At 34.3% G+C, this 26,055-nt stretch overlaps 4 protein-coding genes across 10 annotated transcripts; 1 reads left to right on the forward strand and 3 right to left on the reverse strand.

Annotated features, from left to right (window-relative positions):
* The first annotated feature begins 307 nt into the window (after window positions 1-307).
* Window positions 308-5,306, forward strand: LOC123224960 (protein RETICULATA-RELATED 4, chloroplastic-like). The gene is made up of 8 exons (XM_044648760.1): window positions 308-1,060; window positions 2,056-2,124; window positions 2,659-2,790; window positions 2,877-2,930; window positions 3,034-3,078; window positions 4,063-4,202; window positions 4,825-4,950; window positions 5,038-5,306. Exons 1-8 carry the CDS (start codon window positions 497-499, stop codon window positions 5,120-5,122), a joined length of 1,215 nt encoding a protein of 404 aa, XP_044504695.1. The 5' UTR covers window positions 308-496; the 3' UTR covers window positions 5,123-5,306.
* A 79-nt stretch (window positions 5,307-5,385) lies between these two features.
* Window positions 5,386-7,475, reverse strand: LOC123224959. Its single transcript, XM_044648759.1, has 3 exons — window positions 6,560-7,475; window positions 5,728-6,267; window positions 5,386-5,647 (listed from the first exon to the last, which is right to left on the reverse strand). Exons 1-3 carry the CDS (start codon window positions 7,358-7,360, stop codon window positions 5,552-5,554), a joined length of 1,437 nt encoding a protein of 478 aa, XP_044504694.1. The 5' UTR covers window positions 7,361-7,475; the 3' UTR covers window positions 5,386-5,551.
* A 2,747-nt stretch (window positions 7,476-10,222) lies between these two features.
* LOC123224957 (NAD(H) kinase 1-like) lies at window positions 10,223-19,500 on the reverse strand. Of its 7 annotated transcripts, none has more exons than XM_044648753.1 (12): window positions 19,292-19,500; window positions 17,769-17,937; window positions 17,545-17,658; window positions 16,426-16,563; window positions 14,894-15,093; window positions 14,361-14,474; window positions 14,088-14,182; window positions 13,685-13,791; window positions 11,719-11,792; window positions 11,250-11,328; window positions 10,820-11,127; window positions 10,223-10,756 (listed from the first exon to the last, which is right to left on the reverse strand). In XM_044648753.1, the coding sequence occupies exons 1-12, from the start codon at window positions 19,316-19,318 to the stop codon at window positions 10,448-10,450; spliced, it is 1,734 nt and encodes a 577-aa protein (XP_044504688.1). In that variant the 5' UTR covers window positions 19,319-19,500; the 3' UTR covers window positions 10,223-10,447. The 7 variants fall into 7 exon arrangements, with proteins under 7 accessions (XP_044504688.1, XP_044504687.1, XP_044504690.1 ...); XM_044648752.1 differs by having other exon boundaries at window positions 17,539-17,658; XM_044648755.1 differs by lacking the exon at window positions 16,426-16,563 and having other exon boundaries at window positions 19,292-19,499.
* Window positions 19,501-24,051: 4,551 nt separating this feature from the next.
* LOC123226247 (scopoletin glucosyltransferase-like) lies at window positions 24,052-25,503 on the reverse strand. The gene has a single exon (XM_044650776.1). It carries the CDS (start codon window positions 25,501-25,503, stop codon window positions 24,052-24,054), a length of 1,452 nt encoding a protein of 483 aa, XP_044506711.1.
* Between the last annotated feature and the right edge of the window lie 552 nt (window positions 25,504-26,055).

A 26,055-nucleotide genomic window follows, 5' to 3' on the forward strand; every position in this document is an offset into this window, starting at 1 on the left:
GCACCTTGCACTCACCAATGCACTCATGCATCCTATACGCACCTACGGACCCTGTACGACCCTTCACATCCCATACATAGAATTGTTGAAAGTGATGTAATAAGTCAGAAGGGTATTTTTAGAATTATAAATAAATTTGTTTATAAAGTTAAAACCAATGTACGTTTGCCTAAAAAGGTTTACGCGAAAAAAATTTTGTCGATTTTAATTAATATCCCCAATTTTACTATAGATTACTCTGGTCAACTTGTTGTTTAAGGGGTATAATAGTAACTTCATAAAATTTCAAAATGAAGCAAAAGGGTGAGTCATTCCATTCATAAGATTACATGGAGTGGGTGAAGACCAAAGGAAAAACTCTCTTCTTCTCAGTCGGGCGGAGTTCCCAACAACGCCAGCTAAACCTAACTTCAACGTCAACTTCTTCATTAACCCCTCTCGTCTCTCACAACAGCCACCGTCACCTCGGCTGCCATTACAATTTACAACAACAATAATGTCCATTGCCGCCTGCTTCTTTGCTTCGACTGTTTCCCTTCCCAACAACTACAACAACATCAATAACTTCACCCCAAAACTCATCCTCCGCCGTCCATCTCCCCTCCTTCTCCCCCACCACCTCCACCTCCACCTCCCCCTCCCCCACGCCGGCATCACCGCCTCGACCAAAACTACCTCCCCTTTTCTTGTCTTCTCCTCTGGAGGCGACGGTAACAACAGCATTAACAACAACAACGACAACAACAATAATAATAACAATGGTGGCAATGGTGGCAATGGGGAGGGTGGAGGAGAGGATGCGGGAGGCAAGAACGTGGAGGAGGCGATGATGGTGTTGGCGGAGGCTGAGAGGTCGTTGGAGAGCCTGCCGAAGGACTTGGCAGCGGCGATCGGAGATGGGAGAATCCCCGGGGCGGTCTTAACGAGGTATTTTGAACTTGAAAAGTCTGGGTTGTTTCGTTGGTTGATGCACTTTGGTGGGTTTAAAGAGAGGTTATTGGCTGATGATCTTTTCCTGGCTAAAGTTTTTATTGAGTGTGGTGTTGGGATCTTCACCAAGGTTTGTTTTCTTTTTTTCAACTTTATTGGTTGGGTGATTGTGGTTTTCAGACGATGCATGTTTGTTTGTTTGTGTTTTTGAATGAAATGGTTGTTAAAGTCTTGGTTTTTTATGAACTTGTATTGATGAAGGAATGAAATTTGTCATGGGTATTATAAACAGAGGATATTGGAAAGAAAGAAAATAATTAGAATCAATTTCAATTCTAATATGCTGCTTAAGTGCTGCAACTGAACCAAATTGTTAATTTCGAGAGATTGGTTGATTAGTGTTCATGGATTTGCTCCCTCAGGGTGTGTGGTTCGATTGAGGCAGATCAAGTTTCTGGCTTTGCAAAGATTGTAGGATTCTGTGCCGGCCTAGTTGAGACCTTAATGGTGCGTTGTTTATGAATGAAGATACGACATGTAAAGGAAGCGATATGATAGTTGCTAAATCACCTGTTGATGATTTCTTTTATGTTAACAGTGGGGATTATTTTAAAGCCTTGAAGTTTTGGAGTTAGAGTTCAGAATAATGGCAGTAGTTAAAATGGCTGTTCACTGGTAGAGGAATGGATTATGCCAGGATTGCGTCTAAAGCTTCCTCTGTACAGTGAGTTGTAAAAGATTACGTAGAATTACATCTTTTATTAAGACTTCCCTGAGGCCGGTTTTGTTTATTCAATGATGGTCAGTCAAGGAACATCAAACAAAATTTGTATTGACTTTGATGAGTGATCAGATTGAAATGTTGACCTAAACCAAGGTGGGCTGACAGGCAAGTATTTTGGAGCAGTGTTATTGCTGGTATTCGGTGTCAACATGTTATTGTTAGATGCTATGTTTTTGTATAGTCTCAATTGATTTGTTGGCCATGTTTATATAAGCCATAATAAGACAGTAAATCATGGAATTGATGAGAAAAGCTTTGCTTTGCTGGATGCTTCACAATTCGTGCTTTCTGACCTAGAATCCAAATCTTGCAAATATTAATCTTTTTCTTTGATTTTCCAGACTGCAGCAGAATATAACAGGCGCAGAGAAAATTTTTTCAACGAGCTGGAAATAGTTTTTGCAGATGTGGTATGGTTCTTTTCTTTCATAACCAGATTATTTTTGCTTTAGCTGCAAGTTTGTTATTCCTTAGCTGAAAGGGTGATATGATTTATGTTTTTTTTTTTCTTTTTTTAAGTATTGCCTATTATTATGTGAATGGATTGCTCTTATAGCGGGTGCTCAATATCAATGTTCACCTAAGGCAATTTTTCTGATATGTTGCAGTCATAAATTGAATTGATTCATTATTCTTTTGATTTGTCCATTTCTGCACCCTAAATTGAAATATTAATTGATTTTTGGGATATAAAATTGAGAAGATAGTTATTCATGTGTTGTTCATAAGATCTTTGCCTTGATAACATTATTTTACTTTTGGGGATTGACTTAGGTTTCTTAGTTGAGAAAAGTATTATCTTATGTAAGTCACTGCTACAATGGCCAAAATACAATTGTTGTTTCAAAGCCAATTTTTGAAGTCAATAATATGTGGGATGTCTGTGCCCTGCTTTTTTTTCCATAAGCTTTATCATTTAAGTTTTCAATTTATTTTTCTCTTAGGTCATGGCCATAATTGCAGATTTCATGCTCGTTTATCTTCCTGCTCCCACTGTCTCTCTTCGATCATCTGTGGCAGCAAGTGCTGGACCTATCGCCAAGTTCTTCCACAACTGTCCAGATAATGCATTTCAGGTTCCATACTGACCAAATGCTGGAAAGTTTGTTTCTAGTAAAATTTGAACTACACAAGTCATCTGATCAGTAAATTTTCTATGCAGGTTGCTCTTGCTGGAACTTCATATTCATTTTTGCATAGATTAGGTGCCATAGCGGTAAGGAGATATTCTTATGTGTTGCATTTATTTAATTTGAATTGCAGTTTTCTTGTGCAGAGTAAAACCTTTTCATTTTGTGTTGTTTGTGTATATTCTGCAGCGAAATGGGGCAAAGCTGTTTGCAGTTGGTACCACTTCATCACTGGTATATTACTTTTTCTCTTATAGGAAGTTCCTTGATTTTGCCACAGGCTTCTCTGTTCTTTTTATTTTTTATCATTCTCTTTGTGACCTTAGTAAGATTTTCATTATCAATGAGGATATATACAGGAACATGACATGTTTGTAAAAAAATAAACTATAAATCATGACTCATTTAAAGCAATTTGATGCATGGGTCATTTGTTGTATTACTTTGGTTCAGAGCTTATCAAGTAATAATACTGACCTTTTACACCCACGACATGCAGCCATGCTTAAGAGAAACCAATTTAAATAATATGTTCATAAAATTTATAATAGATTGAATTTGAGGTTTTAATTATATGAATGTGGTTGCTTTAAAGCTTCATGTTTGTATAAAGTAGAGCACCTTATGCATCGATGAAAAATAAATTTTGCTGTACCCCATAATTGGAATATAAAGATTGAAAGAAATAGGTAAATGGTATCAGTGTTTTGTTTTTAAGTTGTGTCTTTCCAGTAGTAAATTAATTACTAAAACGCAAGGGTTGGGTTGTGTGTTAAGGCCTTTGGTTTCAATGGAGAGATGAAGGTTCCATACTCCTTCGCTACCTTGTGATATTATATCCCACAGGTTTCTGAACTTTTCATGTTGCAGAGTTTGGCTATAATCATCAATATAGGACTCTGTGAACATATAAGGATGGTTGGTGATAGTTGGATTAAAAAAAAAGTATAATGGTGACTTGGCCACAAGTTAAACTCTCCTGATGCACTATAGAAGCTGTCTTCGGGCTAGGTTTTGCTTTTTGCCTTCAATCATTTCTTTGTAAATTGTGCTTGTGTTTCTCTCATTTCTGAAGAAGTTTTAAATTTCTGAGCAACATGAAGTACTTGAGGTGTTTATAAATTTTCTGTTAATATTACTGTCTTTCAGATTTGATTATTCTATTCAACATCTGAAATCTGAATACACAAGCATTTTAATTCAATTTTGTTTTCCTAGGTTGGTACAGCTGTGACAAATGCTTTTATTAATGCACGGAAGACTGTCAATAATAATGCTGCTGCTGAAGTTGAAAATGTGCCCATATTTTCCACCAGTGCTGCCTATGGTGTTTATATGGCAGTTTCTAGCAACCTCAGGTATGTGGGTTCAGATAAATATCACTTTGTTCAGATCCTGGTTTGGCTATTATTTCTGGAGCTGCCTTTACGATTTGTTTTTTATATGGTATTGGTAATACATATTATATATGCCACTTTGCTATGTTAAATATCTTTACAAAATGATATGAAGTCTCAAACAATTTTTGGCAATTCCATTTTTTGATTTCTTCCTAATCTTGCAAACCTTGATGATATTTGGCAGTTAGCTTGCAACCGAGTTATTATTCAGTATTGTCATGTTGCAAGAGGTCATTAACTTGAGTTTGGCTGTTGAAGGCTCATATATGCCTCAGTAATCAGCTTGATGATCGGAAGTCATCTTTTCTCATCAAAGCATTTATTTCTAATTTACTAGGTCATATTTTCTCAAAATTTCATGCTAAGACCATCTAAAATCACTTTATCACTTGTGCTAGCTGAAATTTGATAGACCTGTAAATTTCTTGAAAAAAAATGTGGTGTTGTTGATGATAAATTTCTGGGATGCTGGGGTAAATTATGCCTTAAAGTGTAACCCAAACAAATAGAAATGATGAGGAAATGGATGAAGGCTTTTTGCTGAGAAAAATTTTACTTAAGCTGTAGTTGTATTCGACAGGTACCAAGTGTTGGCAGGTGTTATTGAACAGCGGATTTTGGAGCCCTTACTGCACAAGCACAAGCTCATACTCAGTGCAGTTTGTTTCGCTGTCCGAACTGGCAACACATACTTGGGTTCATTATTGTAAGATCCTGTTTCTATCCTCCCAAAAAGGTGTGGTCAGGATAATTCGACATGTCACCACTTACAACGTTCAATTTGCATTGACAGGTGGGTGGATTATGCTCGTTTGATCGGAATTCAAAAGGCTCACGATGAGGAAAAGGCGTTGTCAGCTGTCAATGATGAGCTTTGAAGTCTCAAAGTTGTTGGTTTCAGAAATGTAGGTATAAGATGTCAATTGGATTCATGGGAATTTAGAACCATATAATAAGGTATCTTGAGTATACATGTTGAAAATTCGGAATTAGTCTTGGTAAAGCTGGGTTGTATAACAAAATAATTCCATAAATTTCTATTTTTTGGCAATTTGTTTCAAAGTTGTGCCTCGATTTAATCTGCTTTTGCTTGGTCCATTTGATATCTGATTCTTGATCTTTTCGGCTCAGATGATTGCTGGGCGGTAAATGAAAATTGAAGATAACTATAAATTACGATACAGAAGATAATCAACGTTCTTGCACACTGATTTCTTGCATAAATCAGCTGGAAAATTCGCCAAGAACTCTGGAACATGAAGAGTTCTTGCTGAACATAGAAATTTTGAATCGAATTTAGGAAAATATTAAATACTTTCATCTTCCCGGCATGCCCTTAACTTGATTTCAGCTACATCCATCTCATTCATCTCCTCAACGTCACAACATTCGATTTTTCCCTCCTGGAAGAAACAAAAAGAGCATTTCTGAAAAAACCTGAGAAATGTGATATATAGTAAAAGCATTGATAAGGATAACTCACCTCTTTGCTTCTTGTTGCAGGAGAAAAAACTTGAATTTTGTAAATGGAATCTGCAGAATGATTGTCAAGGATCATACAAGGTGGCAGGTTTCTGGGTGGTGCTCGGATATAGGTTGTAACAACTTGGTTTCCTGCAGAATTATTCAAGGAATGGAAGAAGAAAACATGGGGTGTTTCACATGAATTATTCTGGACATCCCGGGTGTCAAACATGAAAAGTGGCGGCCTATCGTTCTCTTGCCATGACAGAAATGTCTGAAGGGGTTTCACCAGAACATTTCGAGGGTATATCGTTTCATATATATGCACCGAGTAGCCCCAGGAGATGGAGAAAGACCAGTTGTTATGCCTGTGGTAGCATATCGTTTGCTGCAAGAGACGTGAACTGTCAACTTTTGCAGCCTTCATCAGATGGTTTATGGATTCTGAACGATCGAGAAAGGGAAAGATCGGGTTTATGGCATCAATGTGGTGGAGGGATAGCACCGGAGACTGAGGATGAGCTGATAGAAAACCTGATATGTCATCGTGTAGATCAATCTGCAAAAACTTAGCTAAAATAAGTGATCCAACAACATTACATTATTTTGCAATGAGTTAATGAGAGCTTATGCAATTATGAGAGAATAAAAATATAAGAGCAAGACTATGTGTAAAAACTAATCTATACAAACTGAAATGATAATATTTGATTGAGTTATTTCAAAGTGAGAAGAAATGTAAATAATCACATTATCTAATCACAAACTGTTGTATCACTTTTGCAAAAATAAATTTATACAATTTGTTTGTACGTTTAATTTTATTCAAAATATAAATGTGCACGATTTACCTGATGAAAACCCTTCTGGGGAGTGAGGGCAACTCCGAAATCTGTCAAACAGGAGTATAACATGAAGTCGCTGGCAAACAAATTCTGGTATCTCTCCAGACATTCATCTAGCTTTCCTACTAGTTGTTTAACTAGAGGATAGCTCAAGGCAATTCCAGCTCCACCAAAAGCCATGCCAAAAGAAGCAACATAATTTGATGTAATGCACTCAGAATTTGTCCCAATGTAAAGGTTTTGAGCGTGGTCATACTTTGCTAGCATATTAACCAAATTATCAACAAACAGAACAGTGTCATCGTCTGTCATCACGTACCATCTCACATCTTTATTTTCCTCTCTGAACACTTCTAGAATCATATGAAATACTCGAATCTGAAACTTCATATTTTTCGCATAATGAGAGATGTCTTCACTGACCCTGAAGGGTGGCGATGACAATGGCCATGGCAAAAACTCCTTAGTAGGAGGAATATCTAAAAACAGGTACCCCCTTGTCGCATTTTTTTGCCACCATGATTCAATGTATGGTTTTCTAACTTGCCATCCCTTTAAGGAGCCCGCAATGCCAAAAACAATGTGGCTAATATTGGTGGGAGGAGAGGGAGATGAATTAGCTGGCCATATGAGTTTAGAGAGAGCTAAATGATGTGAAGAATGTTTAAAAAAATGGTTCAAAAACAAAATGTAGAACAAGAAGAGAAGGAACCCTGAAATGGCTACAAATTTCCACAATTTTCCTTGAGCTAAATGCTGCAAATTTTGTTGCGTTTTGATGAGTTTGATGCCATTTTTTGAAGACATTTAGGACAGTAAGAAACTGAAAAGGATGAAGAGAAAAGAATATTATAAATGAAACAATTAATTAATCTATCCACATTAAGTTGCAATTTATACATTAAATTTTCTGATAGAGTTGCAAAATTAAGTTTGTTAATGCACGTGATCAAAGACATACTAAAGAAATTTCAGTTAGCAGTGGCAAAATATTAAGTTAATTAAATTTGTAATTAAATTAACTTAATAAACTAATAAATATGGTGTTTAAGATACTATACGTTATAAGTAAAAGAAAAATATTTAGTAGATATAATTTTTAATAAAAAATAAAAAATTATTATATTTTTAAAATTTTCAGTGCCCCAGTACATGATCTTAGCTCTATACCTTATAGCAAAGTTTGCTAAAAAGAAAATTATGAATTGGGGTTTAAACAGTAATCATGTGATAAAGCATGATTTCATTTTTCTTTTTTCAAGTGATTTTTATACAAAATGGTAAGCACTTTTCGGGGAAAAGTGCTTTTGATTAAGCGTTTTTTCATGCTACCATGCATGCATGTATTGTTGCAAATCAAAACAAAAAATAAAACTTGTAGAGGTATATAATCAGAGATGAAGGTGAAGCCAAGATTTTGTTTCAGTGAGAGTAAGGGAAAAAAATATAATATTAAAAAATTAATAAACATTAATATTTTAGTGAAAAAAAAAAAGGAAAAGTACAGCTAATGCTAGGATTTAGGTTACTTTGTTAAATAAGACAAATGGGTTCGACACATAGAAATAGATATGTCAATGGGAAGAAACCAATCTCCCTAATTTTGACATGGTTCACAAAATTGCGAATCATATCAAGCCAATAGGCTTTGCAAGCCGTGTTAGATGCTTTAAAGTCCGGCCAGACATGCCTAGCAAATAAAAGAAACAAAGACCAGACTTGGGAAACTGATACCACACGGAACTGATGCTTGGTAAACATCAGACTTCGAAACTGAAACTCTACCGAACTTTGCGGGAAGAGAAAAATCATGAATTAACAATCTCACAATGGCTCTTTTTTACGTTTGAAGTTGAATATTTTTAAATAACTCTATATCTAGAGCTGCTGGTGGTGGTGGTGGTGGTGGTGGAGATGACACAGAAGAGAAACCGTGTTGAGATATGGAGATTTTGGTAAAGGGAAACTTACGTGTACATTAATATGACAATCGGTATTTTTGTATAAGCCTCTGACAAGTATGGTAGGTTTGATTGAAGGATTTTGACAAGGAAATTAAAATTTTTAGATTATGCACATGTCGTATACAACAATGGTAATATAAAAACTATATATGGTTTTGAAAAATAAAACATAAAAACATAAAAACTGTCTTGTACCTTGTAATTTAATTTGAAGTTAGGAATCTTGAATCATTAAAATAAGTGATCTCTTGACTTGCATCCTTCAAAGAAGACAAATGAAGGTTTTTCTCAGCAAAAGGAAGAAGAAGAAGAAAAATCTTTCATTTTTCTATATTTCTCTCTCATTTATTAAGCGTAAACTTAATATTTATCAAGTTAAGCATGTGTCAAATTTCTATTGGTTTATAATTAAGAGTAACTAATATTTTAACACATGTTGATTAATTTGTGCCCAAAATTATATGTTCTACTTTCTAAGCAATTTCAAAAATATAAAATAATAATTTTATCCCTTTTTTGGATCTTATCTGAAAAGTACCATTTTTATCTTTGAAAAGTGCTAGCCGACCGTGGATAAATATTTTCATTTTCATAACACTATTTTCTTCCTTGAAATATGGGTGTGACCTTCAAGGTTCATAATGACGTAGTCGTGGACCCCATATCAGACACTATATTTCATTATATCACTGTATAACCCAAAACTGTCGTTAATCGATATACTTCATTTTCTGCTACAAAACGAAGCTCCCACTGATCATGTGGTATCATTTAACAATGTCCTATAACCCTATATTACAATGAAGTACAAGTTTTACATAATGTTAAATGACTCTTTCTTACTCACACTTACCATATACTTCAATTTTTCCGTCGTTACATCTCGATTAAACTTAGATTCATGAAATGTCGAAATCCAATATTTAATATTTTCGAATATCAAGTCATACCTCAAAACATGTCACATCGAAACTCTTTTCATGTGGACTTTTATCTACATTGGTCAACGTCTTGGATTTTCATGTTTCTCGATATTTGTATGAAAACTCGGGAGCAGTCGAGCTGACGGATCTCTATATGATCATCATTTGTCCTGTTGTTCAAGCAACATATGATCAAAGCTGCTTCTGAGCGAGACATGATTAGCCTCATGGTATACACCATATGAACCATATGTTCTAGAACGAAACACAACTGTGATATCTCACGTCAAAGGATCTATACACTAGTATGATTTCAATGTATCATTAACTTCATATTAATGCTCATGTGATCATCGTTCAACAGTCACGTTTGATAAACAATACAATATAATAACCGTTGATCACTTCTTTAACCATCAAACAGTTTTATTGTTTACCTATATATATACCTACTATGTCTAATATCCTCAATTGATATACTATGATGATATACCACACACTCACTATACAATACTATTGCCTAAACAGATTGCTTATGTAAGAAACAATTTGATGACGTTTATTAAAACTCATCGGGACTTTTCACATGTCATATGCGTATAGCTAATATAAATGTAATATACAACTACAACATAAAGATAAAAGTGAGACAGAAAATTTGTAAAGTATGAAAAAACTCTTTTTTTTTAATTAATAATATATGTGCGAAATATATAACCCTTGAAACTAACAAAGCGATTAGTTTTTAGGCATATTCTAACATTGACAATAAGAGAACAAGCTAAACACATCTCTTGATGCATTAAGTAAAGACTAATCGCGTATACGAATTTCGTGATCATCAGCTTAAATTGTATGTGTAACTCTCACTACGGGAGCTACTCCACACCTGCGGAGAAATTAGTGAGGAACATAAACCACAATAAACAACTCTGGAGATATATAATGAGTTAGATTCTACTAGAATTGCTTTATCTAATTCGGAAAACTAAGAATCGCCATAAAAGTTATAAGTCTTGAGGGCCATCGAACGCCTGAGTCTTTCTCAGATTCCAATGGAGTCCATCATGGATGCTTTGGAGGAAGTCTTCAGTGGAATCAACTTGACAGGCAGTTGGAACAGGCCAAGGTGCCATGCTGCAGACGAGCGTGTCTCCAGCTGCTAACTGTTTCCTGTCCTTGCCGTCAAATGATACCCATGCTGGGCTTCTGCTATTGAAAGGTACTTGTACTCTAACTGTTACGTGCTCTGGTAGAATAAGAGGCCGGAAGGATAAAGAATGGGGACAAATTGGTGTAAAGAGGATGCCAGGAACCTGCATTTACACAAATGCCTCAGAATTTTCAATGTTTGATTGTTATCATTTGCAGAAACATACCTGTGGATGGACCATTGATCCTCCAGCTGCCAATGAATACGCAGTGCTACCAGATGTTGTTGATAAAATCAGACCATCTCCTTGAACACACGTGACAAAGGAGTTGTCACAGTAACACTCCAAATTTGTGAGGAATGAAGATATTCCACGGTCGATAGTAACCTCGTTCAAAACAAGTATAGGCTCATTGATTTCATGCTCGTTTTTAGCAGCATCTCTAATAACATGGCACTGCAGTCGATGACGTAATGTTATGCTGATTGGACCCGTTAGGACTGAATCAAGGCAATCTCTGTAATGCTCGCTGTCTAAAAACTGTTAAAGAAACTATCAAGTTCTAGTCTTTAAAAAAAATCTCCAATAAGTAAATTCAATCATTGAGTTTATTGATTCAAAGAAAATAAGTTCCTTCAAGAAGGAAAGAAGATACGGAAAGGAGTCATGAAGCCCAAGGACCCTAAAGAAAATGGCACAATAGGAGGAACTGGCCCTTTGAACATTGATGCTGCCTGCAAAAGAAGTAGAAGATAGTTTCTTTTTAGGAATCAATGCAAAAGAACCGACCTTCAAAATAAAATAGCAAACATTTATCCATTTTCATCAAAAGAAATAGAACATGTTTTATTTCAAAAAAATGAATAAAAATGAGTTAAAATTCTTGAAAGGAATAGGTGATTAATGCTCAGAGTTTACGACTATACATCAGTCACCAAAGAGGACATAAAGAGATTAAATCTAAGAGTAAATATATATAGCTAAGGAAAATATAGCAGAAACAGACTGAAGCTAGAAAGATATCTTGTGATAAAAGGTAAATCTAATCAACTCAGATGTGATAAATAAGTCTCATTATCTCAAGCCATTACAAATGCAGCTTCAGTAAGATTAACTGCACATACCCAAAGCACAGTTCCGTCCCCACCAAGAGTTATGACAAGGTCAACTTTTGTGTGCAGGAGCAAAATTTCTTTGTCTGGAAAGCAACGTAATCAACTCGTCAATGACAAATCAGAAATATAATTACGAAAAGTATATAAGAAGTTTGCATTGCATTGGAGTCTGACTTATGAAATTACAGCTAATGATCAGAAACACAGAACATAATTAATGGTCAAATATATATATATCTTTGATCATGAGAAATATGGTATCTCTTCAGCCAAGAGAAAAAAATGGCCAAGAGAAAAAAATGACGGGATGTATGACACATTTGAAATTGCAAAACACTATCACATCATAACAATACAGTGTTTGTTAGAACTTCTAAATTGTATTTTAATCAAGAGGACTGTCACATCATGCTGACCTTTGACCAGTAGACAACATGAGTCATGACACTAACCAGTACTTCACTAATTTATGAGGAAATATTTCCTCAGTTTAAGTAAGAGCTTGACATGGAATAATTGCATCATTGGAGTAGATACATAAATTTAAGAAGCAGCATGAGACAGATCATTGACATAAGCATAAATATAACCAATTTACATGGAACAACTTCTTTTATTTAAAAAAGAGCTTGCAAGGAAGTGAATACGCAAGTCACTTTAAATTTATGAATAGAGGTGAAAACAAGCCGAGCCGCTCACGGCTCAACTCGGCTCGGCTCAAGCCAAACTCGATTTGTCATTGGACAAGTTAAGCTAGAGCTCGAGCAGCTAGAGAAAGTTCTCCAGTCAATCTCGAGCCTTGACTTATGTGCTTGATCAAGCTCATGAGCTTTGATGAGCTTATGAGCTAATGAAAGCTTGTTTGCTTGAAAGGCTCCACATATATAAATACATTAGGGTTCGAGATTTCCCATCACATTTCCCATTCAGCTTTTCTTATTTTTCATTCAGATTTTCTTCGAACTGGAAACCCTAACCACAAAAGTTTCTTCAAATCTCTAGATATTGTTTGTTGCCAACATCAATAAGTGATTTTGAAAAGTCAATTGAGCATCGATTGGTTGTTTTCACGACACCTGCTCAATTGTCCTGACTCTTACCATCTATAAGGGTATGAGAACTCTGTCTGTGATATCTCATTGTCATCCATTTCTCTGTTAAGTATTTCTCAGCACTAAATACTACAACCTCTTCATCTTATTTTCCCTTTCTTTTAGAGCAAAGAATATAGTCTTGCCCACCCATTTATAGGCCTCAATGCTGCAAGTTTGTGTACAAAACTATCATTAGTGTTCTTCAGGTACGAAGAGAGCGAAGCATCATGAAGCTGTTATTGTCACAAAGTTTGCAAGACACTAGTGAAAACACTAAAAAGCAAAAATTAAAAATACCCAACTGTTGAAATTTTACAAGTAAAGAGAACAATTTCTAAAGAACATGCTGGTTTCTTTTAGGGACAACTAGAATTTGTTCATTATGTAAACTGCTATTTCGTTACTATTTCATCCTAGTTGATTTTATCCTAATATAAATTTGTCCTGCTGTACATTCCTATTTCGTTACTGCTTTCAATTCTTTGATTTTATCCTAATGTAAATTTGTCCTACTTTCCGTTCCTATTTCATTATGAAAACAATTTTCCATTCCTACTTCATTATGTAAACTGCTATTCATTCCTATTTGATTGGGGGCTCGACCTCGAGTTATACAATAATATCTCGAGCTCAAGTAGGCAAAACAGGAGCTCACTAAGCTCGAGCTCTAACCAAATTCCAATGAGTGGAACACAAGCCTGTCAGTACTCGGCTTAGTTCGTTCGCACCCCTATTTATGAATCAAATTATGCCTTACAATGGATTGTCTTCAAATTATGTTTCTGTTTGAGACATGAATATACTTGAAATAAAGGCTTATAAGTTGTGTTAAATATATATCTTGTTAAAATTATGATAAACATAAACATTCCACTGCTTACCATCTTTCCAAGTTTGTACATAGTTTAAGTCAGCTGATTCGACTAGAAGCTCAGCTTTCACTCGTGGCTCCACATAAATGTTCACCTTTCGCTGCTCTCTTAACCATCTGTCAACAGAAAATTCAAATGAGGCAAGCATATAAACTGATACAGCTATCATAAAACACAAATACCACTCCATGTCATGCAGTTATTGCCACTAACACTAGCCACAAAAATCAATTCTTCTCTCTATCATTAAAGAGCATAAACTAAATACAATGAGAAATTAACACACAAAAGAACATGAATTTCCAAAGTTATCTTCTTGACTAAGGTAATTTCTACAAACACAGTTTGAATAAGCATATTTGGGGTCGGTGGGAACCTGCGCTAAGAAAAACTATTATTATAAGACCCACACCTGATCATTTCTGCACATAATATTCGAACAGAAGTTGAATTTGGTTTGGTCAAAATAAACAGAGTCTGTGGTTGTGATTCCCACTTCAGAGTTATCTGAAACAAACAGTATATGAATTAGATGATCATGACTACATTGACTTATACAGCTAGATAAGCTGAATAACAAGGAAAGAATTTACAAATATCACAAAACTTATAGGCAGACACAGCATCAGAATAGAAAACAAAAGGTTTTTACTGATTGTTATTTCCATCTTTACAGAAGCAGTACCTGTTTACTGCTGCGCTCTGCTGTTGTTATATTTCCTCTTTCAAAATAGACAATGTCCTGTTTGTGCTGATCACTATTTTCTCCTTTGCTTCTCCATGAAAGTTTAAATGAAGCCTACCCCAGGAAACAGAAATACAATAAAGATTATATTGGAAGCTTGTATAAATGATTCTTCCCTGACATGAATGATATCATGTCAACTGCTATAACTTAATGTAATTATAAAGCTACATCTCTCCTGTTTGGTATGTTTAAACAAGTCAATAAAAAGGAGAAAAGGCTTTCCCACAATGCATTCTTCAAAATGGCTATAAGCTTTCGGTAGTTACTGTTCTCAACCTCAGATACATATCATCTGGAACTTATAAGAACATTAACAATTATGGCCAAGACAATTTGCTCAAAGACCAAACATGTAGAATTCAACATAGATCAAACACAAGCATTTATAAAAATGCAGTTCAGGAGACTAAGCCACCACGTCCCAATATTTGGGTGGACAAACACAAAAGATAAAGTTATTGTAAGCATACCTTTCTCATCATCTTACTATGAATTGCATCAGAATCAAAATCAGACTCTGCATTCTGAAGAACCTCATGGGAGCAAATCCCATGCTCCAAAGAACCTATTCTCGAATGCTCCTCAGATTGATTGCAATTCACAAGATTATTGGTTGAGTTTTCAAACCTCCCTCCTTCACAATGGCCATTACTATTTCCAAGAGAGCATTCTGTAATATAAACCAAAGTTTTTCGTTCATCCAGGAGTTAAAATTTAAAAAAAAAAAATGAAGTTGGAGTTAAAAATGATGGAGAGAAAATATGCATATAAGCATAATATGAAAAGCATATCAATGTACACAAATGGGCAGCATCTGCAGTCATAAGAGGAGCTGACCCACTCTGTAAGAGAGGCAATGGACCAAAACCAAACATATACAAAATAGGCTGTATTTGATACAGAGATGTGATTATGGCAACTTGCATCTAATGAAAACCGGAAGTACAAAAACCTCAGTGATCATTGACAGTCAACAACAGAAAAACTTACCATAACTGCAAACCTCACCTTGTTCATACCCCTTTAGGAAATACATTGATTGCAAAAATGAAAAGAAGGTGAAGAAGAAATATGAATCTACAAACAACATAATATCAACTAACTGGTTAAGTTTACATTATATAAACAAACAAATTCTTGACTGACAATTACCTCCGTTGATAAGTCATTTCTTCACTGAACCAATATATTAGTACTTAATAAAGCTTTTAAAAGCCTGCTAAAATAATCCCTTCAGCCCATTAAAGCTGACTCATGAATGTGCATTGTATGTGTCTGTAAGTATATATGATTATGAAATTAAATGTGCATGTGAAACAATATTTTTTATCGTTACCACTCTTACAAATCAGTTGTCAACTGAGCTACAATGTTAGTACTTCTAAAGCCAGCTACAAACTTTACAGTCCATTACAGCTGTCTCATGAATGTGCAACAACAAATATACAGACACACATTTATGTGTGATTGTGCATGAAATATAAAATTTTAAAAAGTTTATATTGAAAATTAGAATGAAATCAATATTAAATATGATAAGAGGGCCAGTCAACTGAAATAGGCATGAAAAAGTCCTCAAAGAAGCAACACAAAACAAGAGTGAAAAGTGGCACAGTGACTAGTTCAAAACACGGCACAGAAGAGCCAATTTTAGTCAGGGACTAGTACATTATCTGGAACTTCTCACATGGTAAAACTTATTGTTGGAATGGCCAACCACTTGCTCCTTTCTTTTAACTGTCAGTATCCACTTACAGGGATATGTTACTCTCTCCATTTTAGTATATAGAGAAAGCCTTAAACTTTTAAAGTCCTTTGAAAGCTAATTGCATGAGCGCTTCCATATAACCTGAAGTCAAAACCTCTAATACATTGTTTAAACCTGATACAAACTAGATGCTTACAAACTTGGAAAGCATGTAGCAATCAAAGACGTTTGAGAAAATACTTCCAAAGAAGCATCAATTTGACTTATAATGCTACATAAGATTAAAGCAACTACCTTCAGATAGTTGCCTATTCTGTTCTTTCCAATTTTCCCAGCAGGCAAGACATGGAAGAATAAATCTTATTAGTCCCACTGCATTATATAAAGAAGTCCGAGTCCACCAACTTTTGAGTATTTCACAGATAACATTGCCTGATAGGGGAATAGCCATAATCTGAAGATAATGAGTCTAAAGTAGATTAGCACACTAAACAAAACCATAAGAAATCCTAGTATTTCACCACTTTGATAGTAAAACAACATTCTCAGAGCTTGCTGATATAAAGAAATAATAAAATTTCCGTCTGTCTACCAAGAAGGAGATAGAAGTGCCATTAACTATTCAATGAAACAATACAATTGTCTCATATTCAAACTATATAAACAAGGAACATTTATGAGCCTGAGGTATCATCTTAGTAATATAAAAACCAAAAATAGACTGGTCTTAGAGGTTTTTCTCATGCACTTCAGACAAACAACAGCCAGACCAAAAAGTCACCCCTTGTAATTCAAATCTATATTGTGAATCTGGAAATTTTCAGATGGAAATGGATTTTCTTATCTTCTCTGGTATAGATAACCAATGTTACTCTATTCGTTTGTCTAATCAGGTTAGAACAAAATTCCACAATTAGTGTCAAGTGATCATATTCTTTCACCAACTTGAGAGTCACATATTATATAAACTAGTTGTAAGATTGTTGTGGTATACAACAGAGATGAACTCTCCATATCATAAGGTGGTGAGATAGAGAAGATCAAGATAAACAATAATTAATAATTAATAATTAATATAAACAAAATTTAAATCAGTTAACTACAAGATATTAGATCAGCTATGTTCAGAAAAATATTAACATTGTATCAGTACCACAGAGTAACATTGTAATAACTATAAAACCAAAATAAAGGAGGAAAAGAGACTCAAAATAAGCTCTAAAGGGATAAGCAACTACAGTTTCACTGAAAAATAACTTATTATAATATTCGAATGCAAAAGCAGATTGGTCTAGCTAACTTCATATAATTGAAATGAGCACTGATAAATCAAGATTTAAAAATTTGCACAGAAGTTCAAAAGTCATAGAATAAATAATTTATCTATAATATTCAATCATTAAGAACCTTTACGTTCCATCTGTAGATTCCGTGCCCTCTCAAGTTCATATCTACGTTTCCATTCAGAAGCCTCAGCTTGAGCAACAGCCTTTCCTTCAGCAGCTTGTCTTAATGCCTTTGCAACAGCTAAATTTGTGTTCAAAATTGAAATAATCATCAAATTTCAAATTGAGAGGACAGGAATGCATATGCTTCCATTAAGACAGAAATTGTTCAAAAACAAGTAATGAAAATACTTCTCAGGGCCTCAGAAAACTCTATAAGATGTTCATCGGTTCCCTGAATAGGAGTCTGTTGAAGAAGTTCCTGCACTGCCTTCTCTGACTGGATGAGAGGATGTGAATTGCCAAAACCATTTTCTGGCTGTGAGCACAAAACACTTGCATCCCCAATTCCAAAGGAAGCCTATTAGACAAGACACATAAAATAATTGATGCAAAAAACAAGCATCTAAGGATGAACAAAATAATCAAATACTTTGCAAGGTAAGAAAATACATTATGTTTCAAATTCCATCACTTTGCCAACTAAATTGTAACACAAAATAAGATAGGTTTGTCTTCATATCAATGTGACAAGTCTACCAACTAAATTTTGCCAGGCAAATAGTGGCATTAAAGACTGACACAATTGCAGGGTCATTTCTTATCAGCTGTAATATTGGTGTTTAACAATTTTCTGACACTATCTAAAACATATAGATATGGTCAATGGGGTAAGTTAAGTTAAAAAAGAGTAAGGAAATTTACTAATTGCCTTACTCATGCTACCCTCAAAGTTAGAAAGACAAATACACTAACGAAACCCACTGTTGAAGGGTATAATATAACTTCTATATTTATTAGAAAAAAATTTATTTTACAGAATCACTTTCTTCCATATCTCCTCAAACAAATTTAAAAAACTATCAAATTAAAAGAAGCCAAAAAGCCTTTTGAGTCTCCAAATACTGAAGGAAAATCACCACCAATTTAATTTCTTCAAATGTTTGCACAAATGATAGATGTTCAAGTTCTATCCTTGCCAGTTCACCATAGCGTCACATGCAGACAGAACTTCTGATCACCGTGATCATGCTGTGTGAAGACACGCATAATTGGTGAGATGCAAACTTCAACAGAATTTGCACCATTTACATGATCAATTATAATTCCTTTCCTTATATATTCACATAAGAACCACTGATACTTTGAACAATTCCACATATAAAGCTATAAACAGACCTCCACCTTCAATCCAATAATTAGCCAAATCACTACTACAATTTACTTACGCTGCAAACAAATAACTACACAAAAAATAGAAATTAAAACTAATTACACACTCCAATTTAGAAAAAAAAAAGAATATTTTTTTGTTTAATATTTACATGCAAAATACCGATATTTTTAACAATTCCACTTATAACTCCGTAATTTTCAGTAATTTTAATAATAAACCAAAATTACTGAAATAGCTTGCTCTATAAACTTATAACAAAACAAAAAAATAGAAATTCAAAGAAAAGTATGCACACAAAAAATCCGAAACGAAAAAATCTGTACAACTCGCAGCCTTGGATAATTTATCAAATAAAAGCTTAAATCAATTTTATATATAAATCAATTCCACCAATTAATTTACAAATTTGATGATTACCTTTATCAATCAAAATCACAAAATTAGTTCCCCACGTAACTAAACTCCACCAAAAAAAATTCAAACAAAAATGAAAAAATACACAAAATAAAAGAAAAATCAGCAGAAATTCGGGACGTACGGTGGAGTCGAGCTTGCTCGGAGACATGACTGAGTGATTGGAGACAATGCAGCAGAGACGAGGAGAGAGAAATGGAGATCTCTGGCTTGAGTCTTCTTCAAAACGTGCTCACATCTGGCGCAACAACAACACGTCTGGCACAACAACAAAGTGAAATAGTATTTGTGTACAAATCAAAGGACACCACGTTTTAGCTCAATTTCAAAGTGATACCGACGGTAGTACAAAAATATAAATAATCACTTATAAGTTAACTTTTATTAAAATTTTTTATTAAACAAAGGTAAAATCTGACGCAACAACACATTTGGTATGACAACAAAGTGAAATAGTATATGTGTACATATAGCAAAGGACACCATGTTTTAGCTCAATTTCAAAATGATACCCACGATAGTTCAAAAATATAAATACTCACCTATAAACTAACTTTTATTAAAATTTTTTATTAAAGACAGAGATAAAATAATTATTTTATTATTAAACCTTAAAAAACTATATCATTTTATCCCTATAATTTAAAAAACTAACAATTTCCTTTATGAAATTAAATTTTAAAAACATACAATTTTCCCCCTAAAGTTTGGAAATTTTTTTTAACCAACAAATCCAGCGAGTCGTCAATGGCTAGAACCCCAAGAGGATAGCGTTTGGATGACAAAACGTCATTTGTCATCTACATGAAGCATTATCTTCAAATCGATGACGCTTCTCTGTCTTCAAGATTGTCGATGCTACTCGATAAAACATCATCTAGATCAAAGATGCTTTGTCGTCTAGAAGCATTGTTGATCTAGAAAAGATGCCTCATTTGGATGACGAAGCGTCGTCCTTTAACATTTGGATGACAGAGCATCTTTTGTTGTCCAGACATCATCCTCTTGGTGTTTCGGGCACTAACAACTTGTTGGATTTGTTGGTTGAGAAAAATTTTCAAATCCTTTAGGGGAAAATGGTAAGTTTTTACAACTTAATTATAAGGGGGAAATTATTAGTTTTTTAAATTATAAATGTAAAATAATATAGTTTTTTAGAGTTTAGCATTTAATGTTAAAATAACGATTTTACCCTCATCTCTAATATAAAATTTTAGTAGAAGTTAACTCATGAATAAGTATTGAGTATTTGAACTGTTGTGAGTATTTTTTTGAGATTGAATTAAAACTTTGGTGGAAAATTGTCCTTTGTTATGTATAGGGCCTAAGAATTTATTCCCACCCAAAATTTACTTTTACCCAACTTTCACCCATTAATTTTTTAAAACTTAATTACTCACGTGTTATCCATTAAAGTTAACAAAATCAATTAATTTAAAGATAAAATAGTTATTTAATCATTAATATTAAAAAAAACTAAAATTTTACCTCAATTTCTATCTTAAACCCTAAAAAATTAATAATTTATCCTATTGAAAAGTTTAAAAAGTTACATTTCCCTCTATTACATTTCCCTCTGTTACTTCCCTTGCTTCTCTGACAACTAAAATTGGCCAAAAACCTTTTCAACCTATCCTCTTTATCTGTCGCCAATGAACCTACTTGAACAAAAACAAAAAGATGCGAATCAACAGAGGACTAAACATATCCATGAAGGTCGTTGATGAACAAATTGACCATAATTTGGTCGGATTTAGAGGTTAAATATGGGATCTTGTAAAAGTAGTTTGGATATCTTGAATTTTGAATTGGGTAATCGAAAAATGTGAATGTAGACAAAATCAGAATTCTAGAAAAACATGTCACACGCTCATGTAAAGGGAATATACAATTATGTATATTTGGGGATGAACAGTCCTTGTGTAGAAGGAAAACCTACAAACGTGTTAAATTGGGATTAGGTACATGTCTGTGTGTTATGAGACACACAATGGTGTATCCTACCCCACGTTACATGCCTATGTATGTTAGAGACATGCTCATATATTTGTATTTGGAAACACACATACACCCTCATGCATGAAGGATACACCTTATGTATATTTTGGGAAATTTGGAAGTAGAGGTGTAAGAAGTTAGCAACATTATTATGGAGTTGTTATGCGCTTATATGATTATGAAAATGACTATTTTACCGCTATGAGGGATGATTATGAGAAAAACAAATAATAAGGCCTAACGAAGGCGCATATGAGTAATAAGACCCTAGCGAAGGCTATTAAAGATATATTGGCCTTAATGAAGGCAATATGAGATGGAAATGTTGTGTTAGTGCTCAACTATTGTATTACGACATGATGATAAAAATTATTTTGAAAGTGTCAAACTGTGTATTTGACGACACAAAGAAATTTTAAAGGTGTCCAACTGTACGTTTGACAACATGAACTCTGACCGGAGTGATTCTGAGTCCAAAACTAAGAACAATGTATCAACTTATTTTGTGAAAGCACTAGAGGTAGTGTGTGTGACATTGATACCCATTTGATGGTTATGCATCAACGTTGGGTGCCTTAGCATCTACAATGTTCGTGCATGCACTAATGCTGAGTGTCTTAACATTTGGGATGCTTGTGCAATATTGGGAAAGGTTCAGGGTCTTAATCCTCTTGTAATATGATATCCATAGTTCGAAACCTAATCTACAAGTGTATTGGGTACACCTTATGAGTGACATATGAGATATCTTATGCTTTTACCGAACATTAAGGACATCGATATATATCATTGACATTATTTATTTGAGATGATATTGCCATTGGAGATTAGGCATTGGGCACTAAGATACTTCAGATGTGCATTCAAGATACTGGAAAAACATTTGAAATACCACAAAGAGATTAAATAAAGGACACTTACAAGATTATGATTATTTATAATGTTGTGTACAAGGTGTCAATAGGTAACATACTTGTTGAATGTATTTCACTTACTGTGTTCCTTTTGTAGTTTATAGATAGGATTGTAGAGCAGTAGGATAGCAATGAGAGAACCAGTGAGTCAACTTGGAGCTACAAATGAGGCAGGGGCATTTTTAGTTATTTTACTTATTCGATTATTTTTATGTATTTTGGATTGGTTTATTATTACTAATGCATTATGGTTTTCATGATTTGGATTCAAGACATTGGAATATTTAATATTTGGATTTTATATTATGAATTTAATTAATAAAGGCACCGTTTGGGGATTGTGGGAGTATTCTTACTTACCATGCATATTTGGTATTGTTTTTTTGTATATATTGTGAAAGAGTTTTGGGTTAACACCTCTCTTTGGCACATATTTTGAGTAGACGTATGTATTTAAAGAGGGGTGTTATAAATCTCTAACAAGGTATCGTGACTGTCAACCGATGAATTATTAGCATTGGCTTTTACCTATCCACAATATGACATTGGTTATCGTATAATTTGATTTTTTTATCATACAATATTTCTTTGAGATTGACACATAAAATTAGCGTTTATCTAAAGAAGTCATCGATATGTATTTATTAATGTGTATATCAATAACCATATGTATTGGATTGAGCAATAACTCAATCCTATAGTGGCCACATATTTCGATAGTCATTAATGTCATTTGTAATCCAATTAAAGATATCAACCCTTATACCCGGGAATGATGAATCTTCTATTTATTCACTATAGTCTTCATATACCTCTCAAAATAGCTAGTCACCATTGTTTCAATAATCTTTTTTCAAGGACTATATTGGGTTATATTAATCCATGTACAAAACAATTTAGTGATCTCAAATCGAAAGATTACATGTATCACTGTTTGTTAAAGGATATGTTCTATAGACATTGAGGTAATCATCTATATAAAATCCTTTTGGTGGGTTTGTCTGATAGACATATCTACACAATGTGTACCTATAAGTTACACCAAACTATCAACAAATAACTTTGATCTATCACCACTTTTCTGTGAGATTATTTAACACTATGAAAGTTATAATCACATTACATGTGCCAATAATAGGGTTAAGATCGAGATTATAGATGTTTTTAGTTTGCTCATTATATGTGAATATAAGATTCTCTTATTCTATTCTATTGATATGTATTGATTATTTCATCATGGTTCTACCCTCTTAAAGGTATTTATCTTGATTTACACATGCAGTTACAAATAACAAGTGTCATTAGAAGTTGAATAAATATAACTTAACCATGAACTTGTATCATTAAGAATATTGTCTTTAGAGCACCAAGTAACACTAATATCATCCCTAGCAAGGCCTTCTTCCCTCGAACAGGAATATCTCTCGGGTTATCGCTCTCCATTTTGGTCTACTCTGCCACTACTATCTCTGTTGGTCCTCCGTCTAAGCGAACATTTTCACTTCATCATTCATATGCCTATCAATAAAAAATCTTTCATAAGCTAGTTCTTACGGCATAAACAAACTGTTCCACTCGACATATAATTTCCCTCTCGCCTGAAATTCGACAACTTGTTTTCATCATGTTGGAGGAGTGACAAGTAGATGAATACGCCAATGGTTTAGAGGCTTGAAGATCCCAAAGATCAATCCCAGCCATGGCGGACTGGGATTGTGAAGATTCCAATGTGCCATTTTAATAACTCAAGCTAATTCAAATCCTGATATGGCTCATTAATTATTGTGTATGTGTTAATCAATCAATTTCCTTTCAGTTTACTCCTTACAGTGTTTCCCCTTAATTTCCTATTTACACGCAGTACGTAGTTTTCTAATATGCACTTCTCTTGAACGTTGGTTGGCCTCCAAATTGTTATTTTCAAGATATGATATGCTATTAACAACTGATAGTTAATTGCTTATACAAATTCTCAAGCCTTTTTATAAAATTTGATTTCCTGAATTAGACCCTTCATATAATTATAAGAAGATCCTCCTTCTTCAACAGCCTTCTTTGCCAATTCCTTGAGACGACTCGCTTTCTTCCTCATCTCTAATGCTTCATCTTCATTATTCATGACTCCACGCACCGCCTTTTTGATCTTATATCTCTCTATCAAACGCGTTTCATCTGTTGCCCAAATCTTCCAAAACTCATTGCCTACGGGAACTCCAAATTTCATTGCTTGAGTTACCAGCTTCTCATTATAAAATTGTTCTGCAAAAACAGGCCAAGTGACCATTGGTACACCAGCACTCACCCCTTCCACGATAGAGTTCCATCCGCAGTGTGTCAAAAACCCTCCAATGGCTGGATGCTCAAGTATTAAAATCTGCGGTGCCCAGCCACTTATAATCAATCCTCTTTCGCTTACATTTTCTTGGAATCTCTCTGGTAACCAGAATTCACCATCTTTAGAATCTGAAACTTTTCCAAGAACCCAAACAAAGGAATGCCCTGACTCTTCAAGTGCACAAGCTATTTCTGTAATTTGAGCTTTGCTGAATCTTGTCAAGCTTCCGAAACAGATGTAGAGGACTGAATTGGGTTCCCTGGAATCAAGCCAACTCAGGCAGCTGTGTTTAGATACATAACTATTGCCCCCTCTTTCAATTTTATCATTGATATCTTTATTAAACATTGAGACAGGACCTAAAGGCCACGCCCTGATTTTGATATCTTTCGTAAAATGATCGATATAAGCTGCCTCCAATTCATAAAAGCTGTTAACCAACACCCCGAAACTGTCCCTCTCTGCCTTCTTGAGCTCTTCAAACAAAGAAGAGAATTCATTTTTGGTTTTAACAATATCCGGAAGCTGTGATCTTGTGAGTTTCACTTCGTCTGGCAAGCCTGGAACAACAAAATTTTCCGTTTCCGATTTGATATCCTCGTGAGGCTTGTATTTATCAATGTTATGTGAGACACAAAGATTAAAGAATCCACTGCCACTAAAAGCAAGCCTTGGAATGCCGAGTTCATTGGCAAGCTTAACTGTCCATGTGTAAAGATAGTCGGAGACAATACAATCAGGATGATTTTGACGAAAGCGATGTTCGAATTCCGGCTTCAGTAGTTCCAAAGCTCGAAAGAACAGTTTGTACATTTCTGGAGATGAAGCTTGGAACATATTTTCACAGCCTTCAGGGAGGCCAGCTTCTACAGAAGGGAAACGAAGGGTTTCGAGAGAAATTTTCCGACCCAATCGAACATCGCGAGCAATTGAATTCTGAAAAGGAAGAGCATTCTTGGTAGTAGTTAAAATGGTGACTCTGATGCCATTTGCAGCAAAGAGCCTGGCCATGTCTACCATTGGTATGATGTGGCCTGGTGCCATGTAAGGAAGGAACATTACATGGAGCTGATGATCTTGGGAAACCATTGCAGATTCTCAAAGAGATGAGGTGAAGAGAACAAGAATGTTTATATGTTTAAGTTTTTATTTTAGCGTAATTTTATTTTTCAGGATTGCTTTCGTCTAAGAAATAGGGGAATAATTTGATAAACTTAAGACCCGGATTTTCCTATGCTTATAATAGAATTCAGAACCCAGAGGATTAGATAAGAGAAAACGGCTTCTTTTTCTTTTGAGATAAATTGCCTCATTGCTTTTTTTTAAAAACTTTATTGGGATACATATGATTAGTCCAAATGGCATGTCACATGGTTTACCGCATTAAATCTATTTAGATTGATAAATATGTGTATTTACAATTTCAATAAAATTATGTTTATATATTTTTGATATTTTGAATTAAAATTAAACTCACATTCAATCATATAATGATATATTATCTATATATCTAAATTATGTATTAAAAGTTTGTATAAATAATTTATCAAAAAATAATATTATGTGTACATATTTTTGATATATATTTTAAGTATATAAATAATGTGTCATTATATGATTGAGTATTATTTTATCTTTAAT

This window comes from Mangifera indica, chromosome 9 (genome assembly GCF_011075055.1).
Source record: "Mangifera indica cultivar Alphonso chromosome 9, CATAS_Mindica_2.1, whole genome shotgun sequence".
Lineage (NCBI taxonomy): Eukaryota > Viridiplantae > Streptophyta > Magnoliopsida > Sapindales > Anacardiaceae > Mangifera > Mangifera indica.